This window comes from Anas acuta, chromosome 19 (assembly GCF_963932015.1).
Source record: "Anas acuta chromosome 19, bAnaAcu1.1, whole genome shotgun sequence".
In the NCBI taxonomy this organism is placed as follows: Eukaryota; Metazoa; Chordata; class Aves; order Anseriformes; family Anatidae; genus Anas; species Anas acuta.
The window spans coordinates 8,801,731-8,827,329 of record NC_088997.1 but is presented as its reverse complement, the minus strand read 5'-3'; the positions used below and the strand labels follow the sequence as shown (position 1 = coordinate 8,827,329).

Below are 25,599 nucleotides of genomic sequence, written 5' to 3'. Positions count from 1 at the left end.
TAGCTCAGAAAACCATGCTAATAATTTCTGGGCTTTTTTTGGTTGTATTTCTGTGAACTTTGAAAGCTTGTTGTTGTTTTTTGTATGTTGTTTTCTTTCCTCCCCCTCCAAAATTAGGAATTTGCATTACAGTGACTCTCCCTGAAAGTTCACTTTTCAAGTTGAGTTTCTGTAACATGATACAGGTCAACCAACAATGAGGGCTGGAAGAAGAGGACTTTGTTTTCAGTGTTCAGAACAAAGAATATGCCTTCTTTGCACACTTTGTTGGGGAGTATTGTATCTTTAGTGATCCAAACCAACTTAAGCAAGATCCTTCTATTCCTGCAAAAAGGTTTTGCTTATGTATCTCAGTAACTAGAAAAGTGGGAATTCATGGAGATAGACATCACTAAACTGCTTGGCTTAAATACACTTAATTTCCCCTTTTATTGTACATAGGACTCCTTAAGTTGCAAGCAGGGCTGTAGTCAAGCCAAGGGAGGCTCCTCCTGGTGAAAGCTCAACATCAGCTGCCACTTCTGTTAGCAGGTGGGAAAACAGATCCTGGGAGCACTTGCAAGCTGGCAGGATGGGCTGCTAGATGAGGGATAGCCCTGGTCTGTAGTGCCAGCCTCTGCTCCACACGTGCTTTAGATGCTTCTCCAGCACGGCCAGCAGAAAGCTCTGTGCAAACGCTGATAGCATGGCGATCTCAGATGGTCTGAGTCAGTAGAAATGCATGCACCATTTGGTAAAAAGGGGCAGCACAAGATGAACGCCAACCTGGTGAGGGTTGAATGTCCAAGCCCCCAGCTTTGCCACCACACCGAGAAATCCCAAGGCAGGAGGGAAGCTGCGGCCTTCACCTTGCCTGCTGCATGCCCTTACCTGAGCTCCCTGGTGATTTTGATTTCTAGACAGGCAGGGAAAATCGGCTAATACTGGTATTAGCTCTAATTATTATTAGTAGTAGTATTGATACTGGGGGACTTGAAGTTGCCAAGTTCATGTTATGAGAAAAATGGGAAATCGTTTTGGAGTGTGGAGGAGCACCTGTTATCAACTGTATGGCTCTGTTCCCCTGTGAGCAGGCATGCTGATGCTTTTTGTGCAGGTAAGGGACAAAGGTGTAGAGCTTCAGTTCATGTTATAGTTCCCTCAGTTCATGTTCGTGTGTATGCTGATGAATTTGGGCTCAGAATTACTGTGTGATGACGGGAGAAAACTAGCACCTTGCAGGCAGCATTAAGCAACGTGTCTTGAAATTTGTAACAGAAGATGAATGACCCACTAATTTTCTTCTGTTTTCTGTCCCCAGTGGTTAGAGCATGGAGAGATGTCTGCTTTCAGGAAGAAAAGCAGCCAGTTCCATCAGTAGTCTGACACCTGCATTTTTTCCTGTAATCTAGGAAGTCCAAGTAGTATTTGGGATGGTGAAACCTAACTGAACACGTTGCCTCCCTCTCATTTCCCCTCCCCTCCAGCCCTCAGTTGTGATTTACTGTGTTCCCCACTTAGGCAGGTGATTAAAAATGGCTTTTCTGAGACAGGGAAAAGCCAGCACCGTGCTGTGCAACTTGTGTATGGCTGCAGGAGAGGGAGCTGGGGTCTGTCCTGGCTCACTCACTGCCATGGGATTGTTAAACCTGCTCCAACAGCAGCGTTTGCAGTGCACAACGTGCATAAGGCAGAGAAATAACCGTGTGGTTCCAGGTTGAGCATGAGCATGGTAGTGCGGCAGCCACACGTGCTGTAAAACTTGGTTTCAAAGGCCTGAGATGTGAGTGTAGGAGCAGAATCCTAAGCCTATACCTACCAGAGTGCTGCTCGATTCTAATGTCTTATGTTTAAAGTTAGTGGGGGATCTTGTTCCTGTCTGCGAATCTGAGCCATGGCTGCTGGTTTCCTCTGTCCCCTCCTTGTCATCTGCTGCACCAGGATAAATGAACGCTTCCCAAGCAGAAGGCATTCACCAGTTGAGATGAGAAATGAGAAATGGAGGTGGGGTAATCCCATTTGCAATATATTATTATTATTATTATTTTGTTACCCCAGGAAATTTGTAATTATGGTGCTACAACTGATTTTTAAACACTGATGGCTTTAAAATCAAGAGCTGCTTCCTGTCTGAGCACCAAATAGGCTTTCAGACACATTGGATCTGCCAAACCCCTACAAACACCAGTATCTAGTATCACAAAAAATCCAGTAGGAATGCTAAAACCTTGAGTGAAGCTTTGTGCTTGGATGAGGTGAGGCGCAGTGTGGGTGCAGATCTGCTGCAGGCTCTGTCCTTGTGCTTTGCCCCCTGCAGCACATTTTGTGTTGTGGATGCTTGCATGGCGCCTCGCAGACTGGAGTCCCAAAGAGCAGATGAGCCATTTGCAGATAACGGGGTGACTTTCCTCAACATATGGGCAGAGGAACTGCTGCCAAGCACCTGGCACATTCATCATCTGAGCACCGGCCACAGCAGTAAGGTTCAGATCCAGGTTTTTCGTTCAGCCCCATGCACTAATATAGGTGGTGAATAGTGATGTTCTAAGTAAAAACTGCACAGCAGAGCTCAATTGAAATAATTTATGACCGGGGAAGAAAAATCTGTGCTAAGAATAACTTTTAATTACATCAGGTCAGTAAATTATTCTGCAGATCCATGACCAGGATGAGCCTTGGGTGTAAGAGATGCATTAACTTCACTATGTCCACACCTAAAGTCACTGTTCTGTGCATTGTTCTTGTGAAGTTCAAGAAAAATGCTCTATATTTAGCCCCTTAGTGGACAAATAACAGATGAGCGCTGTAACACTTGCATAGTCTTAAACTGCATTTATATTTCCTGCAGTACTCTCCGCTCAGCACCGCAGGCTTCTTTCCTGTTTGCAGTCGTGTTGGGATGGGAAACCAGCATGGTCATATTCATCAGGTGGAGTGGTTTAACGAGGGAGCTGCACTTGGGTGGACTCAGACCTTTCATCTCCCATAGAGTCTCCTTCACTGAGCTGAGTTTTCCACTCTGTTCCAGCACGTAACATGCCTTAGTTTCTTCACATGGTGTATTCTTACTCCTACTTAGTGTATTACATTGCTTTTGGTAAGAATTTATTTCTACACGTAAGTCGGGATAAAATGGATTTTCTTACAGAATCTTTGTAAATGTGATGGTGGAAGTGTATTGAAGGGGGAGAAGTAAGCCGGCAAAGCTGCATGTTGCTTTCTAATTGTTTTTTTTAGGAAGTATTAAAAAAAAATCAATGCTATCGTGACAAATAAAAGAAAAAATTGTTTTAGTTTCTGAAGTAACAGTTTTAGAAAGCAGTACTGCAAACTTCGTGCTTTGACTACTGAAAGCATCATGACTTAGACTTTGCTAGTCATACAAAATAAACTCCCAAGTGTGTGTCTATAGAACAACAACAAATTCTCCTGAGGTTGTGCTGCAAGATACCTCTTGAATATCGTAGCTTTTTTAAATCCGCATCTTGGGAAGTCTGGACTGACTAAGTCTGTCTCCAGAAAAATGGAAGTCATACCAGAGTTACTAGTCAATATTGTTCCAAGCTACTGCTAATCTTTCATTTACAGCAGTAATTTGATTTGCATGGGCTCTTGCAGTCCAGACTACATGGAACTGTTCTGATGAAGATAGGAACCATGGCTTGATACTGCTTTAATGAAGGCAAGTACAGTAGGCACCCGGCTGACATTTTTTCCATGTGTCCTGGCTTTATCAGTAAGCTGTACTTAAAATCAGTATTTTTTTTTGAGCACATCCACATCCTTCTCCCCCCACCCCCCCATTTTTTTTTCTTTCCTGTTTTCAGTATTGCAGGCATCCTTTTTGTGTTTGGTCTTGATTTCCATTCCTTCAATAATGCAGATCATTTTTCAATTATTCTATTCCCAGTTCTCTCAAGGTCTAAATAAAGGCTTTAGATAACTTCCCCAGCTACAGAGAAGTGGCAAGGAGAGGGGCTGACTGAAGGTCCCCCCTTTCAACTGTACACAATGTAATCTGTAGCTTAAACTGTCATTATTATTATTACGGATTAGACAAGACCGTCATGGTTATCGTGTTGGAAGTCTTGGCATAGCACAGGCTGTAGGACTTCCCAGAATTTGTCTGTTTGTGAGTACTTGCTTTCCTTGGCCACAAATCTGTTAGTTTTGTTCTGTTGATTCTGAAAATGATTAACTTTCTGTAATGAACCAAACTCTGCTATCACAGTGGCTCTGCATGCAGTCTCTGAATGTATTTGCTGATGTCTGTGTCTCAGAGCCGAGCACAACTAACGACGGGGAGGAATGTCACCGCCGTCCTTTGACCGTTTCTAAGAGTGCTGTGCTATCTTCAGAGTCGCCCTTGGCAGGGATGGTCATGCAGAGTTTTACACAGTTCATACAAACAATAGTGCTCCTTTTAACAGGGTAGGAGCCTTCTCATACTAAACCTCAGAACTACATTACCGTAAGAAAGGTGAATCTATTGCTTTCTGACCTTGACGTTGAGTAGAAGGCAAACAGGCAACTAGTGCAAGGGGCATTTTTGTCTTTGGAGTTCGGCTAAGCTGTACTTTGAGTCTCACCAAAAAGATGGCAAAGTGTTTTGGCTAACAAACAGATACGCTGTTTAGAAAACACCAGCCATTTCACTGTTTGCAATTTTCAGTGCTATTTGACTGTGTAGTCTTGTAATTAGATGGTGTAAAGTACTTAACATGTTACACAAATATGTCAAAACGCATTAACAGCACAAGTGTTCTTTACTGCTTTCCTAAATACATTTCACAATATGTCGTACTAGAATTCACCTCTTGTCATTATTGATAAAACTGCAAAGAAGTTAAGATCACCAGGATGGAAATGATTAGCATGAGACTGTCTTTCTGTACTAAGAATATATATTATCATAATAATGTACGGAGTGAAGCATATAAATCCTTTCTCAACTAAAACGAGAAGACAGCCTGGAATAAAACCCAACAAATTATGTTTTTCCATATTCACTCAGATCAGCTTTCTGCTGCTACTTCTTAACTCCCATTCAGATCAACTGCTTCTTCACAGACTTTTGGGTTACCTCCAAACTTTGCATTTGAATGCCTTTTAACCATTATGTCGCTTTTGAATGGCACTCAGCTGTGCCTTCCGAATTGTAGGGAGGCCGGATGCCCACCTGCTCCTGGGAAGGGTCTTTTTCCATAAAACAAACAGCTTTGCAACCCTCTACCCTGCCTACGCAACAATTAATTGAGTAATTTCCTTATAAAAGAGAAGATGGGATTTGTGGTTTCCTTAAAGACCATAATCTGTGCCGAACTTCCTGGTAACCCCTATTGAGTCCCCTCAGACACGTCCTTGTGCGTATGACCAGACCCAGGGAAGTTGTGTTGATCCTTGTGATCCAGGCAGGTCTGGGGAGCAAATGTCTGGAAGAGACGCTTCTGGTGCTGACCTGCAAGTGAGGCCAACGGGGATGCTCTCCTGCCCGCTTGCCTCTCCCAGGGAGGCTTACGTGCTGTTTGCAAACTGAAATGATGCTGTTGCTGCATCCTACACATGCTTTCCGGCTCTGTGCAAGCTCGGGTATTACTTCCATACACAGTGTAAGCTTTGCAGTTTCAAAGATCTAATCTAATAATAGATTGGTCTACATTTGCTGCGTTGCCAGAAAAAGACATATGTTGTCAGGCAGTCGAAGTCAGCAACAGTGCTGAAGTGGAAATGTGCTGAAACATGAAGAAGGCAGAAATCCAGAAGAATCTATCCGAGGCTGGGCTATTAGGGAACTAAAAATATTTTCTTCTTTACATATATATGCTTTCCACACGTAGTTAGAAAAATGCTGCTTGCCTGATGTCTCAAAGCGATTAAAGGGCATTTCCTTTCCTTTCTTGGCTGTGGTGTGAGATTACAAGATGCTGGTGGCATTCAGCTTTTCTAGGACTGGTGTAAGAGGGAAGAGAAATGGCTGGAATAGCTTGAATGGAAGAGGCACATGTAGTGTGGCACACAAAGAAATATGATATTGGGCTCCTTCTGTTACTGATGCCTCAAGACAATTTGAGTTTCACTCAGTGGAAGTAGATGCGATGGTAATAAATTTTCCTGGGCCATATATTTATCACACAATGTTTGCAATTCCAATTTTTCATTTTTAGCTTTTCCCTAAGAAAAAATGCACGGTTGGCTTGAACAAAGCAAATACATACCCCAAGAACTACTGGTCTTTTGTGGGCTGGTGAAAAAACTGCTTTTAAAGTCAAATAGCTCTGTGCTGCTGACCTTTTGCAGAAACGCTGTGAGGTGGGGATTGGGCTTGGAGCTGGGATATGAAGATGTGAGGTTTTGACATGCTTTCTGAGCCAGCAATTATGGGATTTCATCTGCACGTATCCTTTAAATATCATCACTTTTAAATGTGTGCTAAGAAAATGGCATCTGTCAACGTTCATGCTTTTTCTGCTGGGTCAGTGTGCACACACACGTTCATTACCATCGTGGAACAAAATTTCTCTGTAAATCTCATCGCAGATCAGTGAAAGCTGGTGTTGTTTTTGTTGCTTTGTTTTTGGTTTTTTTTAATATTAATGTTTTCTCCTTTAAGACCATTAGGTTCTCCCTTGTCAGCATGCATGTGGGTAGGCAGCCTGTTAGTTGCAAATAATTTTATTTCAGTGACTTCTCCAGGGAATTCATCTGCTAAATAATAAATATTGATACCTCCTGGGAGCCACCTGGAGCAGCATACCAGAAGTCCCTTTTACCCGCCATAGATCACCCATCACAGGTAGCATCCTTGTGCAGTTAAGAAGTGAGAATAAAAAATTGGGGCTGCTACTGTTTTCTGCTTCTCTTGGCACTATTCCTGGAGAGAGTTGAGTTAGTAAATGTGGCTGTCACGGTAGCTATTACCAATGACACAAAATAATTAAGTTGTGGTTTCTGTTGTGGTGGGGCCACTGCTGTATTTTATAGTGATACATCTGTGCTAGGAGGGAGCATGTCATGCTTCATTGTCGTGACGGATGCTTCTAGGAAAGCAGGACGAGTCTGTAGAGGCAGGTTGTCCGGTGTTTTCCATTTACATGAAGCCCTGTAGGTTGCGTGGCAGATCCCTAATAGAGCTGCGTGTTGTTTCTTTGGTTTTCCTGCTGAGGTGATGCGGAGGGCAGCAGCCATCTCGTTTTCCTGCCTGTTGTTTTTGGAGGGGATAGCTGCAGTCTTTGTTCTTTTCAGCCAGTCAAAAGACAGCCTACGCCAGTTCTTAGTCTGATCCTCTAATCAAGTGGATGCCTTTATTTTCTGATGTGGGGCCATGGTTGTGGGGCACCTGGCTTCCACGAGACCTGAAGACTTTGGGACACAGGTGCTGAGAAGCCCCGGTAGTGTGTGCTTGGTGAGTCCTGCTGAGTTGTACGGCGTACAGGAATTACACTGCAAATGCACTGTGAAATTTGGGGACCTTAAGAAAAACCTGTATTTTGCCAACATTTAAATATTTTCTATAGCTGGCCTCAGGTGAATCTGATAGCATTACAAAGTGCGGTTGCAAAATCCTGCTCTTTGCCATCTCTCCAGTGACTTGGGCTGCAGATGTGGTCTGGGCGCTCTGGTGTGCTGCTGGGGACCAAGGGTAGAGGAACAGAGGTGGAGGAGGTCTTTTTTCAAGTAGGCGTTGCTGTACTTATATCGGTATGCGCCACACATTTCCATGTGGGAAAAAAATTCCTTCAACTCTCTCTGGCATTAAACCTTAAGGCTGAGGCTTTTCTTGTTTGTGTGTCTACAGCCTGAGATCCTCACATCACTTCTATTTCGTGTCTCGTGTTAGGGGTGACGTTGGGCTCAGTGATGAAGGAGATGGAGAAGCCGTGCCTCGCGTGGCCTGCGGTGTGAGGAGATGGGCCTGGGGCAGAGCGGAGGCAGCAGAGGATGGGGAGGAGGGAAGCAGGCCCTTGGGCTCAGGTGCATGGCTTGCTGCCCCCTGTCTCTTCACCTGCAGCTCGCCCGAGGAGGGAGGCTTCCTGCAGGGCTCAGCAGTGGGATTTGGGATGCTGTCTGCTCCTGGGAAGAGGCTCTGAAGCAGTAGGAAGAGGTGCAGGGGCTTTGGTTGAGAGATCAGCCTTCAAACGTTGATGTGGCAAGAGACTTCAGGGGCTAAACGGGAAGAGGGGTTCACGTGTGAACCATGGGGAGGCTTTTGGAGTAGGTCGGAGGGATCCGTGTGTGAGCAAAGCCTTTTGCTCTGTGTTGGGGCAACACAGCAGGTCCGGGGCTGTGACGGAAAGCCTTAAGGGATAAGGTAATTAAGAAAAGTAGCTAATAACTAAGTCATAAAAATAATAAGTGTTTTACCAGCTCCATGGTGTATAGGCAGGCAGCAGGGAATGTGGGTCACACAGCCTGAGTGGCTGAGCCAGGAGTAAAGTCTGTGTCTGTTAGTGCCCTGGGCTGCTCCGTGCGCACCAGCCTGTGGCTCTTTTCTCCAGCAGAGCTTGGGGTGGGAAAGGGCCTCTGCTTTAGCTGGAAGACCTCAGCTCAAAGGCTAATCCCGTTCTGCTGTTTGCCTTTGCCAGGTGCAAGTTCTTCAGCCTCACAGAAACCCCAGAGGACTACACCATCATTGTGGATGAAGAGGGCTTCCTAGGTAGGTGTCAGCGTGCGCCGCTCCGGCACCCGACCCGCGGGGAGGAGGAGGAGGTGTCAGTCCTTGGCGAGATCATAAGGCAGGGTGTTTGTAAAACAGCTCTGTTTGTCACTGCTCATGGTGCAGCTACGGAAGGTGCTTTGATCAGTTAAGCACGCTGTCTGTGCTGCTGTGCTGTACAAGGCGTCTCACACGCAGAATATGAATGTGTTTTAATGCCAGGAGGAGAAGACACACAAGTCTTAAAGAGCAGCTTAAGCATATTTGAAAAAGCAAAACCATCTGCATATTATTATGTTAAAACGAGCTGGCCTTTGTTCCCAAGCCTCTACAAGCACACCACGTCTTGCACCTCCAGCTTGTTCCTCTGTTCTCCCTTTTTATAAGGAGAACTTGAGGATGAGCACTTGGTATCAGCCCCACACCCGTCACAGCGCTGCAGAGTTGCGAATCAGCTCCTTTGACTTGTCACCAAAAGCTGTGATTTATTCTTGTTTTCACACCCATCTCAGTCCAGACTGTGTGCCACCAATGCCCACGGTGGCTGAAGGTCTCTCTCTGCCAGCATCCAAGGTGGAGCGGGGCGGTTACGCGCCAAAGAAGGCTCTTGGGAGCTGCAGATGCTTGGTGTTGGGCGAGTGTGGATGGAGAGAATAGTTTGGCTTTGCGGATGGAAATAGTTTGTAATAACATTTATCATGTGGGGAGGTTTTGTTTGTAGCAGTGTTATTGAGGTAGTGGAATGAGGAAGTGTTGTGCAGCTATTATTATTTTTGTTCAATTGCTGCTTTCTGTGGTTGGAATTCAAAGACTACACATTTTACCGGTTTGGAGAAAATTCATTAAAATATGAAAAAGAAGAATTTCATTCCTGAATAGGAATTAACTGCCAAGTAGCTACTTGAGACACTGTAATATTCAATGGTTCTGTGATACCATGATCCTAAAGAGAAAATTAGGAACTATACCATCTTTATTTAGTACAGATCCAAAATTTTATAATCAATACCATTGCTGAATTATTCCCCCTTCTGTTTCAGGAGTACTCATAAACATAGAATAAATTATTACATTTTGGAATACTATAATGGTAGCTTAAACATTTTCCTAAAATAATCGCTGTGTTGACAATAGGTGGATGGATCTTTACAGCTATTGCCGTTTGGGAGTTGTGGTGTTTGCTTGGAAGCGGAAGTCATGTGTTCTGGTTTTGTTCCCAAAAGATGTGAAGACTTATGATCCTGCTGCCAGAATGTCCCTTGTTGCATTTGTTCAGGTGGCATATGCATGAACGTTTTATTGCTACTGTTGACAGTATTGGCTTTTCTATTATGGGTGTTAGCTGGGTGAGATGAATTCAAATTTGGTCTCCCTATTATAGTAGGATGCAAAACCTACTTCTAAGAGCTTAATTATAACAGAGAAGTCACCAAAGGAGGAGATTATTTTTTTTTCCCAAGGACTGCAGCATGTGGCAGAGCAAGAAATCCAGAGATTCCCCTCCTTGGGAGGGAGTCTGCATCACTGAAGCTGTGCTGTCCATGTGGATTTGCTCACCTCCAGTGTCAGATTAATGCTGTGATATCCATGGGGCTCACTTCTCTGCCCAGCTGGCACAAGGTAGATCCCTCAGTTCAGTTGCTGGTGGCAAATCTGTATTGCCACCACCCTTGCACAGCCTCTAGCGTTACCAGGCCATGCTGCTGTTTGTCCCTCTGGAAATGATTCCGGCTTGAAACAAAGGTAAGCTGAAACAGAGGTTTTGCTCATCAGCAGTGGGGGTTTTGTTGCACTGTGTGCCAGTGGTTGTACTTAGAGCAAATCCTGGGTCCAGCCAGTCCTGTGTCCTTGAGGAACTGCATGTCCTGCTGCTGCCCCAGGTTTGCTCTGTGAACCAGGCAGTGCTGCTGCACTCCAAAGCAGCAGTGCTCTCTGCTTGCACCCTTTTGACTTTGTTACCTTGGTTCTCATGTGCGTGAGAATTTATTGCTGGTAGTTACAGTACCCACGTAGCTTCTGTTGGCTTATGGTTTTGACAGCACGTAGCATCCCTTTTGTCAAACGCACAGCGTGCAGTTGGGGTGTTAAAGCGGAGATTTGCAGGAGTAATGGGTAATGGTCATCTTCCAGGCAATGCAGGGGAAGGAGGGAAGGAAGGGGCACACTAAGGTGATCCTCTGCTCCAGCAGGGCATTGAAGTCAGGTGCAAAACCCAGCATGAGTAGTAGTGTCACAGAACCGACAGCATTATCACCTTATCTTTGCTGTTAAGTGAAAGACTTCTGCTTGCAAGACTCGTGTTAGGAGAGTTTGAATAATGCAGAGGACACAACCCTGTTCCCTTAGGGACCATGTCCAGCTAAACCTCTTCTTTCTGAATTGTCACCACCCCATCCAAAGCTTCTTTCTCAGGGTGAGCCCTGCTGGGATATCCCCACTGTTGTTCCATCCCTGTTTCTCATTTCCACGTGCTGCAAAGTTTTCCATGGTCTGGAGGAATTCAGGATCTAAGTGTGAAAGAGCTTTCCTTCGCTCCCTGCTTCCCCTCACCCTCTGGCTTAAGCCTTTGAGCAGGAGGAATCTCCCCTGGCCTTCACATACAAAGTGCAATCAGCCCATGGACTTGGAGAGGATCCAAACCTGTACGAGCTGCAGCATCCCACCTCCTTGCAGAGCAGTACCAAGCATCCCTGCCGCAAGTGGATCAGCTGCCTCTTGGCCTCACTGGAGAAGTGCTGGGTTCAGCTCCAGAATTGCAGGGCAAGTTCACCTTTGGTGAGCAGTGTCAGTTGCAAGTCCATCAGCAAGAAGATTTTTATTTTTCTTCCTCTCCAGGTAATTTTTCTTCTTGCAAGGCTTAACAAACTTGATTCAAGTTTCTGAAGGGTAGGCATTTCTGTGACGAAAATTGGGACTTTTCTCTCTCCGGAGCTGATACAAATTTTTGCCGTGGCAGCAGTGAGAGGATTGCCCTGGCACCTTGAGTCAGCCAGGGCCCTTGTTCTGCATGGCACAAACAGTACTGCAGGGAGAAGAATAGGCTGGAGAAATCCTGGCACTTTCAGCAATCCTTGAGGTTAACACTTCAAGCATACTGACATGCAGTAATCATTCTTAACTGTTTTGTCAAAAAAATAATCCTCAGGCTTGTTTCCCTGAGAGAAGCAAGTGAGCTGGGCTGGGAAAGAAGTCATTACTTCTCCCCAGAAAACGTCTGCAGTGCAAAGCCGTAACCTGCTTAAGCATTCATCATGCTGGAAGGGAACGGCCACAGCCTAATTCTTTGCTTTAATTCCCTGGCACTGAGGTGAGGATTAGATCTGCACAGAACCTCGTTTGTTCCAGGCACCGTTTCTTGGGCTTTGGCCTGTTAATGGGGAAGAATTTTATTCAGCGAAATGACACGGGGACCGTGCACAGAAGGCTCTTTTCCTGGCTGATGCTGAGATGAATTAGCAGAAGGAGCTTGGCCGTGGGCCCTCCTGTGTGAGGACAAGTGGCTCGGCTGCTGGGCTGCGTGGACAGCCATGTAAAATCCTTGCGTTTATCACCTGCCGCGCAGCCAGCACGTGGCAGAAAAGTCAAGTGGCTGCTGCTTCCTGACGTACAGGAATATTTGAGTTTCATTTGCATTTTTCCCCAGGTTTGGCCGAAAGCAGGAGCTACCTGTGCGTGGGGCAGATATTATCACAGCCCCTGTGCTCCCTGCGCAGTCTGTCCCCCTTCCAGCCTCCCTCCATCATCACGGGTTTCAGTTGTCTCACACAGTGAAAGCAAAGCACACCTGGAGATAGCCTCTGAAACCCTCAGTACGGGCACTGGGAAACAGGTGCTGGCATTGTGGTGCTATCCTGGAGGTGCCACCTGGATAAAATGATGGGTTTGGGGTGTTGGTGGTGTGACAGCGTTCCTCCAGTGGCATTCCCAGCAGCTGTCACATCCAGCATCTGTAACTTGTATCCAGAGAACCTTGTACTGGGGGGAAAAGGGCATTGTGGGTGTGTGGTTTATCTCTATTCTGATCCCAGTGTCTTCAGCTGGTTTGTTTGCAGATTTGTTCTTCCTTTTTTTTTTTCTTCCCCTGGAAGTCCACTTCTAGGTTTAGAGATAGTTCTGCTTGGGTAGCTCAGCGAAGAGCCGTTCATCTAGCCCCCTGTTTTACATTGGTTGTCTAATTGTACAGCACAGTGTGAAAGGAAGAATTAATGCTCTCCCTCGGCCGCCTGTGTTCTCTATAAGCCATAGGAAGGAAGAGCCCACCCGGTGTCACCTGTATAAGTTGGTCCAGTTGCATGGATGTGACAGATGTCTATGGTTTACCTACAGATTATTTATTTTCTCTGTATCTCTTGCATTTGCTTGAAACAAAGCTGTGGGGTTGCAAAGACCTTCCCAGAATGACCACCATTTTTTGTTTCTTTTTAGCCTTAAGCTTTGAGAGAATGAGGTAGAATCTTGCTCTCACTTTCCATGTCAGGTTCATGCTTCATAATGATATTTACATTAGTTCCCTTATCTTTTGGTGAAGCCAGTTTTTGTGGGTCATTTTTGGTAATTTTTGATGGGTGCCCTGGCTCTGTGCTAGGGCAACAGGAGCCCATCTATAACATCTCTGGGGCAAGACAGTCCCTGCACCTAGAAGGCAACAAGCTCTCGTTTCTGAGTTTCTGCTGCATTCATGATGGAAAAAGAAGTCCCCCTTTTTGCCACCTCTTCAAGGGCAGCATGTGGGGTTTGAAGGCGTCTTTCCCCATTGCAGGGAGAGCACTGAGCCTGTTGCTGCCTTGACCCAGCCTCCTCTGTGACCTTGGCAGCTGCTGAGTTGCTCTGTGAACATCTGCATAAAAGGGTTTTGTGACAGTCTGTCACAAGGGAAGCTGTCCTGAGCAGAGTAAAGCAGCCTCTTGCTAGGCACGCACGCTGCCTGCCCAGCCTTGGCATTGGGCTGGAAGCCCTTCCATGCAGTTTTTCTCTGCAGGCAATGAACTTAAAAAGTATCAGAGAAGGGGAAAAGAAATAAAATGCTGAGGTTAAGGGAGGAGTGAATCCCTGTGGTTTCTGGGCTGGCAAACATGCTTCTTCCAGTTTCAGGGAATTGAGGGTGAGTAGGGGAATGCAGCACTTTGTGCTCTGGGCTTCTGTCTCCCCGACCCAGCCAGCCCTTTCATGCTGGTCACTGCCAGTAGCAGACTTTGGTCCTGACTGATCTCTTCTGGATGGGAACCAGGGGAAGGGTGCTTGGATTTCAGTACTGAAGCAGCAGGGGAAAAACACCTCCTTTGGTGCAGATCCCCTGTGTAAGTGTAGAGCAAGGCTGTCAGTCTCCCCACACGTGGGTTCATCTCCAAGTGGAGGTGGCAGTCCTTCCTTCAACCTTCTTGGGCTGCCTGATGTGGGTGGTGACTTCCCTAAGGCCAGAAATCCGTGTATTTACACAGCTTCCAGAGGGAGGAGGCTCCTAATCGCAGACCTCACAGTAAATTGCCCAGTGTGTTAAGAATAATGGAACTATTTGAAAAGCCTTGACTGGTTAGAGTGGCAGAGAGATTTTGTCAGAATTCTTAAAACGTTGACCTCATTCTAATAAAAAGAAAGGATAAAAAGAAAAAAAGCCCCCCTGCTGGCAGTGCTTTGTTTTGATAACCATCATCCTCAGACAACCTGTTCCCTATCTGACCTTGGACTCAGGACCATCATATACTTTAGTACCACGTTGATTCCCTTTTTCAATAACATCAAAATGGTAAATTGCTTTCAGTATCCTCTCTCTCATCCTGTATATAAAATGGGCAAGAAATCAGCTTATAAATAAGTGCAAGCACAGAACCCATCTAGCTGGGAGCAATCTGTAACTTTATTTAAAGATACTCGGGGAAGCAAGCTATTAGATGCATCTTTTTTTTTTTTTTTGAATATTTCTCCTGTAACTATTTCTCCTTTAATTTTTTATTGCCCAGTGACTAGGCCTTTGTATCTCAGGCATGGTGGCTTAATTTGCTTGCTGACATTTATAGCGCTGAATTCCTTCCCCTGGACCGCCAGGAGAGCCGGCTGGTTGCTAGGCAGAAGATGTTTTTCTCTATTAAACACGTGCACAATCGCTCTCCTTTGGATCTCCGTATTGGCCAGACTATACTGTGTCTGTGGTTTTCAGGTTTTTTTAAGTAATGTGGTATTAATGACCTAAATACAAATTAAAAACACGGGGATTTGACTACGGGCTAATGAGGGATATGTGCTTGCTCAGAAGGGTTTTTGCTGCAGTGCATGTGTGTCAGCACGGATCAATATGCATGTCGGGGGGCTGTGCTGATGTGGGATTTCTGCCCCCTCCTGAGAGGCGGTAAGGTTTGGTACTTAAATCTTTTGGGGGAAGGGAGGATGAGAAATCTGTAATATTCCAAGGTCTGGTTTGTGTCACCTGGGTAAAGGAGCACTTCAGCTTCTCCTTAGTGCTGACATGTGAGTGGGTTTGCAAATCTTGATCGCACATATTATTCCTTATGTTTGTAACGTGCCACATAAAGACTTTTGGTCCAGTTTCTCTGCTCCTATTTAAAGAAATACTGCATAAATAAGACATATTTTTCACTGTTTCTTCCTGTAGATGGGTGTGTATCAATATCTATTTTTGTTTCACAGCCCGTGGTGAGAAAGCCCAGACATCTCTTCCTGAACCACTTGACTGGCCATGATTTCCTCCTTTAAATTTATTACATCTTGGCTGCTTCCTAACACTTTCCAATCTGAGACAGATGAGTAGATGGATACCATGGCTTGCTCTTATCAAGCCACTCTTATAAATGCAGGACCTAAAAAATGCTTTTCTGGCTGAAACAATGGAATAATTCACTGAAATTTTAGGTCGATCTCTAAAAGCAAGATACAGCTCAACAGAGATGTAGCAGCCCTATATATATTTATGTATATTTTAGGCAGGACTTAAGGGGAGTTGGTTAATTAGGTTGATTGCCTGTGTCTGGAGCTAATCGCAGTCTGTTGGCTTGGTGGAGACAAGCCAGGGCAGCCAATGGTGCACCCCATGACCAGGAAGGGACAAGGCTGAATGTACCTTGTAAAACTTTTTGAGCATTTGTATATTGAAATACTGGTAAAACTGCAATTTGTCATTTTTTTTCTGTGCTTCCTAAGTGTTGGTTTTTTTATAGAACACTCTGTGAGAGATGAGGAAGTGCTGTTACCCCCCCCCACGGGTCAGGAACTGAAGCACAGGGAGAGCTGAGCATCTTTCCCAAGAGGGATCGGTGATATGGCAGTGAAATACTCCTTTTCCTAAGATTGAAAGCATCCAGCCCTCAGTTCCCAAACTCTGCAATTAAGTTAGACCACGCCATAAGTTTCAAGCCTCACTTCTCTCAGGTTCATCACCTGATGAGGAACTGGACTTCCCCACCTTGGCATCCCCTTCATAAGTACTGTGACCTTAATCTAGAAACGATGAGCCTACAATAACCATACTAAAACACATGAAGAAGGGATAGTCTTTCTTTTCCATGTTGAGCTGACAGCAACACATTGGCCAGCCATCATCTTCACCCTGTTTCTGTCAGGCCAAGGTCCTGTATCTTCAGGGTTTGTGGAAGGGCTGCCCGCTGGGGAAACCTTTCTGCAGCGAGAGCCTTTGCTGCTGCAGTTGCAGGGTGAAGGGACAAGGAGTTGGAGCTCAAGTCCCCAGGTCTGCTGCAGGCTTCTCTCTTTGACCTTGGACAAGTCTCTCATTGTGTCTCAGTTTCCTCATCTGAAAAATAGGGATAATCCTATTAAATCACCTCGTAACAGGCTTTATAATGATTAATTAGTAAACATGTGGAAATGCTTTGATAGTGTAACAGGCAAGGGCCGTGATAAATAATAATTGAGGTAGCTTCTGTCCCAAATGATTCACAAAGCCTTTTACAATGGGTACACTTGCAGACCTACTGAATAAATCATCCCCACAGTGGAACAGATTGGAGATTATGGTGGAAAAAGCACCCTTTTATGAAAAAAAAAAAAAGTTCCATAATCTTTTTAAAATCTTGTATCTTAGTGTTTAATCTTGCTCAGGATTAAGTCATACAGCCTCAAGGTTACAGTCATACAACTGTTAGGAATTCGTGGCTACATCTTCCAGTCTTGTTTGAAATGTAATTATTTGCACTGCTCTGTCAGCCCGGTGAAATATCATCTGAAATGCAATTTAAAAAAAGGAAGGGAAGAAAAAAAATACCTCCTTGTGCTGTTTTACTTGAAAATAGAAAAGAATTGAAAACATGAGTCTATCCGCATTGGTTTCCTTTTTTTTTTTGGTTGTCTTTTCTTTCTAAATTCTTGGTTTCTCAGCAGCAGGCACTGCTTGCTTCCCCTTGCTGGTGGGAACCTGAGCCCTCCGCAAGTCTCGGGGCTGGGTCCTCCCCACCCCTGGCTCGCAGATTCTGCAAGCAAAGCCCTTGCCAAGAGATTTTGAAATACAGGGATCTTTTTATTTTTGTATTTTTTTGTCAGGAAGTGGGAAATGTGCTGATTTCTGCAGTTCCTGTAGCCTGATTGCCAGAGACAAAGTCCTCGGGTCTTGCAGCCCGTGGAGCCTGTGTGCTTGTGAAGCCACCAAGTGCCGTGGGCAGGCTGGTGGCCTCGTGGCTGAGAGCAGAGAGCCATGCTCGGCAGGTTGGGGACATCTTGGTCATGGCACAGGGGGGGCATCGAAGTGTATTCAGGAGGAATTCCTGGGCAGGGGGGCAGATAGACCCGTGTCCATGCTCTGGACACGTTTAGAGCCAAACTTTTTCATCTTTCATTGCTTACCATTAAAAAAAAAAGCCAATTTCTTCTCCTTTCTTCCATCTCACAAGCAGACTCCAGCTCACGGAGCTCAGATCTGGTTTTGATTTTCCAGGTTTGCTCATTATTAGCGGTGCGTTATCCCGTGAAGAGGAAGGAAGAGAGCAGCCTGATTTCCTGAGAGCAGGCTGGAGCCTAACCTGGATTTGTCTTCCTAACTCGGTTCTCCAGCGAGAGTGGACATAATGATTATTTTTGGAGTTCACCTTGCCATGTTCTGCACTTTTAGCCAAACATAATAACGATGCTTTGTTTTTAGAGTGCATTCATACTTCCCGTCCTATGATACCCCTGTGAGGTAAGAATTTTCTCCCACATATGAGGAAACTGATACACAAAGGAGACTGAGCAACTTGTTTAACATATACATTTTGTGGGACGGTTCAGTTTTTGCCTGAACTTCGAGCCCAGATTTCCTTCCAGGTGTCTGCATTTTAAAATCGGACATCACCTACCATTGTATCCCAAGGATATGTGTATCTCTTCTAAGACACTGCTGTAAAAACTTGATTTTCCAGTGACCCTCCTGGCAGTCTGTAGCCAGTCACTTGCCCCTCCCCTGCTTGCAGCCAGGTGGGAAGGGTGCTACCACACCATAACTTGCATTATGACTCAGTTTCCTCGTGCAGTGCAATTTGTTGCTAAATCCGTCTGGCCCGGCCAGGCCTCCTTGCTCTTCTGCTGCTATCAGAGTTGTTTCTCACGGCAGAAATCACAGGCCATACACACGTTTTCCAAAATGGACATTTCTGTGCGTTTCACCTGATATTGCCAGTCCCATTGGAAATTCATTCCTCCTTTGTGTTTAATTTTTTAAAAAGCCACTATGTAAATATAACCAGCTTAATTTTTAGATTGCTGTCAAAGTTTAAAGTTACAGGGATTGCAAGAGGAGAATTGATTGAAAATGAGATGAAAGCAGGGCTTTCTGTGTAAGCGTTTCCTTTTATCAGTCCTTGATTGCTCTTAGTGGACCCTTGTATGAAGGTCTTTCCTCAGGATGTGCTGATTATTTAAGTGGAGAGAAGGCAGTGTCTGTGCATACATACGGATTCACAAGTTCCCAGTCTCTAAACAGCTACAACATCAGCCACTCCAGAAGGACCAGTATCGTGTTATCCTGTGGCATGATAGAAGAGGGTAGGTGCATGCCCTAGTTAGATGTTCAGTCCCTTGGAAAGCAGAGAAGCTACTTGTCAGAGTCAGGATTTCAGAGCTGGGCTCTGTGTTTGTACAGCTTCATTTAATTCCAAGTTACCCTTGGGTTATTTAATTTCCTGACAGCTGCAAAAACAGTGTTCTCAGATAACAATAGCCTCTAATTAGGCAATGTGCCTAAAATGGTAGAATGTTTTATTTGACCATGGCACTAATATTTTGCATGCAGCTTACACATGAGAAAGTTGAACAAGTTGCATTTCCAGCTTCCCTTGGCAGAGACGTGTCTATCTTGTGATACTCAGTGCATAATGCTAAAGGCATGCCCGCTCTTCTTCTACCCCTGTGGTTAAAACACTTCTCATCTCTTTCGGACTGTGTCATCAGTAAATCTGTCTTTCAGCTGCAACCACCTTCCAGAAATATGTTTTATCGGCACAGCGAGACTAACAGGACTTGCACAGCTGAGGATGTGAAGCATTTTAGAGACACACAGGCACCAAGAGAGCATGTGAGATTTACCTGTGGTGGAAGGTTGTAGCTTCTTGGGGGTTATATCACAGTGCAGAGTTCCCCATATGTTGCTTTTATGGCTCACGCACTTAGTACACAATCAGGCAATGATAGAAATAAACATACAAGTCAACTCTTCTTCCAAATCATTTATTCAATTTGGAAAGGGTGTTAGCGTCAGGTTATGTTAATTAGATCCTGAATCATGATTTGTGCTTACAGAAGCTTTATGCAGTGAGCCGTACAAATTGATGTTTTCTGAATTCTCTCCTGTGATAGTGTTTGTTCAGGAGTCCTCTTCCTCTAACTCTTAAGATTATCTTGAAGTCTTGAATCCAAAAGATCTTTTTTTTAAATTTTCACTGTTTTTTCTATTCTAATTCATTCCAGAGCTTGAAATTCTGATAATTCCCAAACCAAGTCCTCATCATTGCAGTCCTGTAAGCATTTTATTTAAGCTCCCATTTAAATAACCGTGATGCAAAATTGCAATTCCTGATGTATTGGATACCTATTTAAGTCTTGCAACTTTAATGAGTTGCTTACTAATCTGCAGTCAGAGCTTTCAGCTGAGCAGTCTTCACACCCACGTCCTGCACCATGAACCAGAGGGCTCTCTGTGAAGGGGGCTTCTGGTATGGATTCTGCACGTCCATTTCCTTTTAGGTGACTGATACCCTACTCTGGCACAATAATGCGATGAGAGAGGCATTGCCACATCAACTGCGATGTATAATAACAGTGAAAACCTATTGTCTACGTTAATCTGCACTAATCCTGTTGTGTTGAGACACCGATGTATCTCAGAAAACTGGGGTGTCAGCTCAGGTTTGCTTTTGGCTAAAGAGCATTGCCCATGGGGTGGATGTCCTCTGTGTGATGTGTGCAAGGATAGGAGATGAGCCAGGAGGTTCCTATCCTCCCTTCCCTAGTAAGTTCATACAAATATGAACACTTAATGCTGCAGCCCCAGAAGATGAACAGAAAGAATCACAATAAATCTGGATTTATTCACAATTGATCTGGATTTATTCAAGTATATACAACAAGTATATGTATGTCAGTCTGAATCACAGCATTTTAAAAAGCCAACCTCCTGACTCAACAAACCTCATTGAGGTGTCAGATGTGGTTGGCAGCAGCTGACTTCCTTCAGAGTATCAGAAAAAAAACAAGTTGTTTTCCCTTTTCTTCCATAATCCCTCTCCTAGCTCTTTGCATACCATCTAGGCAAAAGATGGTAGACATGTTACTAGTTTTCTTTGCATCGGTTTTGTCCATTTTCTCCTGGGTTTGCTCTTGCAATGTTCTACTGAAACATTTTCACTTTTATTTTGCAAGATTTACCAATCCCTCTTCAGTTCCAGCTTCCCCACTTCCATATTTATTGCGTTTCTAAAGCTGGAATGAACCATATCGCCGCAGTCAGTCTGCATTTATTTTGAATTGTTTGTGGAGTATGTGAAATTGAAGAGTTTCATAACATGAGAGGTGGCTTTGCGAGGGTCAGAGGTGCCAGGAGCACCGGGTGTGTGGCTGACGTGCCCTTGGAGGGTCCCCAAAAACCTGATTTCTTTATTTTTGTATATTGTACGTTGCTGAGCAGATTGCAAGCACTAAATGGTAATCTCTGGAGTCCTGCTGAAGTAACCATGTCTGCGAGGTATTTATTTCACAGTTGTTTTTCTCTTCTGCTTCTCCGGGCTTGGGTAAAGTGTTTATTTACTGAAGCACTTTGAGCTGAACTTGCGTAATTAAGAGTTGCCAATTTATATAATGCCTGTGTGTATATACCTATATTTGTGCATTTATGTGTATATATCTCTACAGGGCTATAGAAGGGGATTGAGTGAAATTATTTAAGCTGCTCTTTCAAAGAAACCTGTCCTTAAACTCTAGCTTAAAACTGCAATATTTATTGGAATTTCAAGCTTTGATATATCTACTGAGAGCATCTGCCAGGATCTAGCGGTCCAGGATCAACCCAAAGTTTTCCTTAGTTGGTGAATTAAATAGCTCACAATAGCAGACATAAACATCCAAAAGCGAGAACAGTCCAAGGGAGGAGGGCATCCCCTGGAGCTGCCCAAGTACTGCTCTCAGACCACTGAAATCCCCAGTGATAGCAGATTTTAAGTTGGGTGAATTTGAGTGAATTAGGGTTTGGTTTGTTTGTTTGCTTGTTTTTTTGTTAAAGTTACGTCTGAGCATTTGGAGATCTGGGATGAGGACTTAGGTGGGTCATGGTGTGGATCAGCCCCTGGTGGATATCTGTTTTGGCATTTCAACCAGTGAACACGAAAATAAAACATTCTCTCAGACAAGCTCTCTGCTGTTTGCAGCAGACAGGAGTGCCTGCTCTGATGGATGTTTACCATGTCTCTATGCTCTAAACAGAGATCATTTTCCCCCCAGACAAATTCATTTTTAGAATTTGTGTAAACAAATTCTTGACCTAGATGAATATTGCAGCATGCCACAATGTGCCTGGTTGAGTGGCTTGTATGTACCTTTACAAGGAAATGTATTTGTGTGTCCAAGAATCAAGGACGATCCATGCCAGCTTCTCAGATTGCCTCCCAGTTGGATGAAAGGAAACCACAAACTGAAACCAGTTTGTTTTCAGAAGTACAACCTGCGTCTCATAAACACGAAGTTCAAAGCAGCTGCAGAGTATACCTTACCAACCCCAACAAAAAACTCTGCTGAGAACAGGAGGTTTAATAGCAACGCTCTTGGTGGAGCAGTGGCTGCACCTTTAAGGCATGTGCACCTGCTTAATTTGAAGCATATTAAGCACGTATGTTCTGCCACCGGGGCACCACAGTCATTCGTGTGCTGAAGCCAAATGTGGATGAAATATCCAAAACATCAGGGCCCCTAAATGTGCAGCCCCACAGAAAAGCACGGCTTTGGAGGAAGGGAAGGGGGTAGGAGGGAGCCCAGCTCTTCATGGTGGGGAGGAGGAGGGCACGGGCAGAAGTTTTACTTGCATAAAAGCCTCGTTGCTTGAGTATGTCCGGCTTGGATTACATGGCAGGGGGAATTGATGGTCTGTGGACAGGGCAAAACTGGGTTTCAGACAGGGCTCTTCCATACGGCAGAGGAGATGCATGCTGCAGTGCTTGTGCAGCGCTCCGATAGCCCCTGCGGCATTTCAGGTTGTGCTTGGTGCCAACCCTCAGTCCTTCCCCAGGACTCATTCAGAAAGTTTCTGGAGGGAAATGTAGAATGAAAAAAAAAAAAAAAAAAAAAAAAAAACACCAAAAAACGCTATTCTATAGAGATTCCTGTGGTTGGGTTTGGTATGTTTTTGATGGGTTGCCCTAAGTGGGGACGCTGTTGTCAGCTTTGATTAGTTGGGCTGCTGGCGCGGGGCGCAGCCTGCTTCCTCGTTTGAGAATGGAAAGATGATGCTTGGAAAGCACTCAGTGGAAAATTGGGAAAAGAAAACGAATTAGACACTGCTTTTCATCTGCTGCTTTTCCTGCTTTTGAATTTTTCTGATTTCTTTTCCCTAGTGAGCTTGAGGCAGCTGGGCTGTGGTCCACGACCAGGTCTCCTAGCCTCTGCCACAGCGTACATAATAACAGCAACGTGGTCCAGGGAGCAACACGCCGAAATACTGGTGTGCTCAGCAAGTAGGTTTTTCCAAGCAGCCATTGCAGAACGTTCTAGGTGGCAAGAAGGGTTTTTAAAAGAGCACAGAAGGTACCTTATTTCCAAGTTGAGCACGTGGCAGGGGCTCAACGTGAGGGATTTCCCATATAGAAAAGTGCTGGTTTAATGAACAGTACGTTAATGCGCGGACAGTCCCTGCTGGATAGTAACAATGCCTATTTCTGCAGCAGATAGGTGTGCTGTGATATGTTGTATTTTTTCTCCCAGCTTGCTTCTTCATTTCTTCAACAGCCAGGCTACCAGGAGGGACTCACGGATCAGAGAGTAAGCTTGATTTCACCTTTTTAAATGGAGGCGAGTGTAACCAGGCAGCCCCTTGCCAGCCTATGTCTGATTTGACTTGGTCTTCTCCGCTTTAGCCAAGGAGTGGGATAAGAGCTGGAGATGCTGCTGCACGTTGGGAGGGAGCTGGTGTGACTGCTGCAAACACGTAGTGTGTAGCGGGGTGGGGAGCACTTGATAGAGAGGAGGCCCTTGTACTCAGAAATGCCAGAGAGAAATCGCGTGGAAAATTCTTTCAACTAATGGTCTGAAAAATATTCTGCAAAGGCTATTTTCTACCCTTACTTCTAATTACATCTTAAACATTAATAGCCTGAGCGACTGGAGAATCGCACACACTAATGTCACAGTTCACTTGGAGCAATTTGTTTTGTAAGATAATGAACTGTGTCAGCAAAAGTTGAAAACTTGTTATAGGTAGAGCCGATCGTACCGCCTCGTGCGAACTGCACCCGGTGCTTCCAGTCAAACACCCGAGGCCTTTGCCTGATTCCCTGCTGGATTTGGTAACCTGGGGTTGGGTTGTCCAGCAAGGGGACCTGACTTCGTTCTGTTTTTTAATTTAAACCATTCTTGGGAGCATCTTGGAAGGAAATGCTGCAGAACACTGACAGCCTTTTCTTTGAAAAGCTCCCGTGCAAGTGTCTGAAGCGACACTGAGTCTGGGCTGTGTTTTCACAAACTATAGTGTAGCTCGTGCCTGCTGTACCCCTGGGTTTGGGAGAGGCGAGAGGAAAGCCAGCTTTGTGCCCCTGCCTCTGTGCTGCGGGGGGGAGCAGGGCCCCTTGGGGTAGCAGTAAGGGAGGTTTCTGGCCCCGCTGTTAACATCGTAATGCAGAGACAGAAGAAAGTTATAAACAGTGGGGGTGTAGGGTCAGGTGAGTGGGATTGGAAGCTGGGAGTGAGAGCAGCAGTGATGGAGATGAGGACAGGCTGCTGCTGGGGGGAATGGGGCATGGGATCCATTCCCTAGCTTTGGGCAGAAAGAGGCCACAGCTACAGTGGCAGGGCTCACAGCAATGGACCTAAACGGGCTGGCTCTAAGGAGCAGTGAAGCTCTGATGCAGTTGCAGTTTTTCAGCAGTTTTCTGTGTGTAGGCCAGTACTTACACTGGTTTTGTTTCTGGGCATTTTGTTTTAACTAATATTAAAAACACCTGGGATTATTAATAGGGATGATGCCAAAATTCAGTTGGCCTGGGATGATTTACCTCCCCGTGTGTCTTCTCCATTGTGCAGATGCTCAGTTGCAACCTTACAGGCTGCTGCTTGGATCCCAAACCCTGGAGTGCCCAAAGCTCCTGCATTGGGGTGGCGTCTGGCTCAGGTAGTGACGGAGGCTGCTGCATGTTGGAGACTAAATAGAGGAAATGGCAGGAGAAGAAAGAGTGGTTTCATGGTAAATAGGATGGTGACCCTGTCAGCTGATGATAACCGCTGCTGGGCTGTCTCCTTCCTTCAGGGCGCTCAGTATTGCACCACTGTAAACAACATTTTTATGTGCAATATAAATCCTCAGCCGCTGTGCTGGCATGGGCTGATGTCCTGCAGGCTCCAGGGTGATGGTTTGTGAGCAGCCTTTTGCGAGGATCCCCTGGTTTTGCTTCCAGGTTTTTAATCCCCATGGATGTCAGCAGGACTTGGGCATGTCTGTCCGTGCTTTTCTGGTTGTGCAGCATCCCTGTGGGCTGAGCTGTCCCGCTGGGGACTGGCTGTGAGTGGTGCAGTGCGATCCCTGAGCATCAGGGGATGCATTGCTTCCCAAGCATAGGTAATACCCCCCAAATTTCAGGCCATCATGGGATTCAGGAGTAAATTGTCCATACAGAGGAGCTCTGCAGATGTTGAGCAGCTATATTGAGAAGGATCACCCTTTTCATTAAAGACGTGTGTATAGGAAAGTTTTAAAAGGTTAATAAATGGTAAGTTTGTTATCGACAGTGAACACCGTGAGCCCAGCAGGTCAAGACATCGCTATCACCTGTATAAAGGGCCGTCTGTGCTGTGACAGCCAGCGTTCAGGGTTTTCTTTCATCTTCACGATCAGTTGGGAGTCTTGGGACCAGAGAGTCGTCTCTGACTGTGTCTGGTTCAGAAGAAGTCCAGATTTGTTTACCCTAAGGAGGAGGTCATGCGAGTCCACGGCAGACACAACGGCTTTGTTCTGCGGGACGCTTTGCTTCTATGCCCCCTTTCATACCGCGCTGTCCCGTGGCGCTTGACAACAACAACAAGGCACAGCAGAGCTGCAGAAGTTAGCTGTCCTCTTATTTATATTTTTAGGACCCAGGATTGGTGTCGCTCCGTACAAATCAGTGTTTAGCTGCTCCAGGGTAGCACTTGTGAAACAGGCTTGAAGGAGGTAGCCCGAAAAAAGGCAAGTGCCTCAGCTGAAGAGCACGCCGAGCAGCGGGGCTGCCAGCAGGGCTGTGTGCCCGTCTCCACCGATCGACTTGTTTGAGACAGGAGGGTAAAGCTGTGGAGCAAATGTT

At 45.3% G+C, this 25,599-nt stretch overlaps 1 protein-coding gene across 3 annotated transcripts in view; it reads left to right on the top strand.

Annotated features, from left to right (window-relative positions):
- The window catches only part of CASTOR2 (cytosolic arginine sensor for mTORC1 subunit 2), a 127,588-nt gene that overhangs the window by 55,999 nt on the left and 45,990 nt on the right, over positions 1-25,599 (top strand). For all 3 annotated transcript variants that reach the window (XR_011089021.1, XM_068656214.1, XM_068656215.1), the window contains exon 2: positions 8,562-8,632. Coding sequence is in view for 2 of the 3 variants with exons in the window: in XM_068656214.1 (XP_068512315.1) it covers positions 8,562-8,632 (71 nt within the window). In the remaining variant the exon portion in view is untranslated. The remainder of the gene's footprint in view (positions 1-8,561; positions 8,633-25,599) is intronic.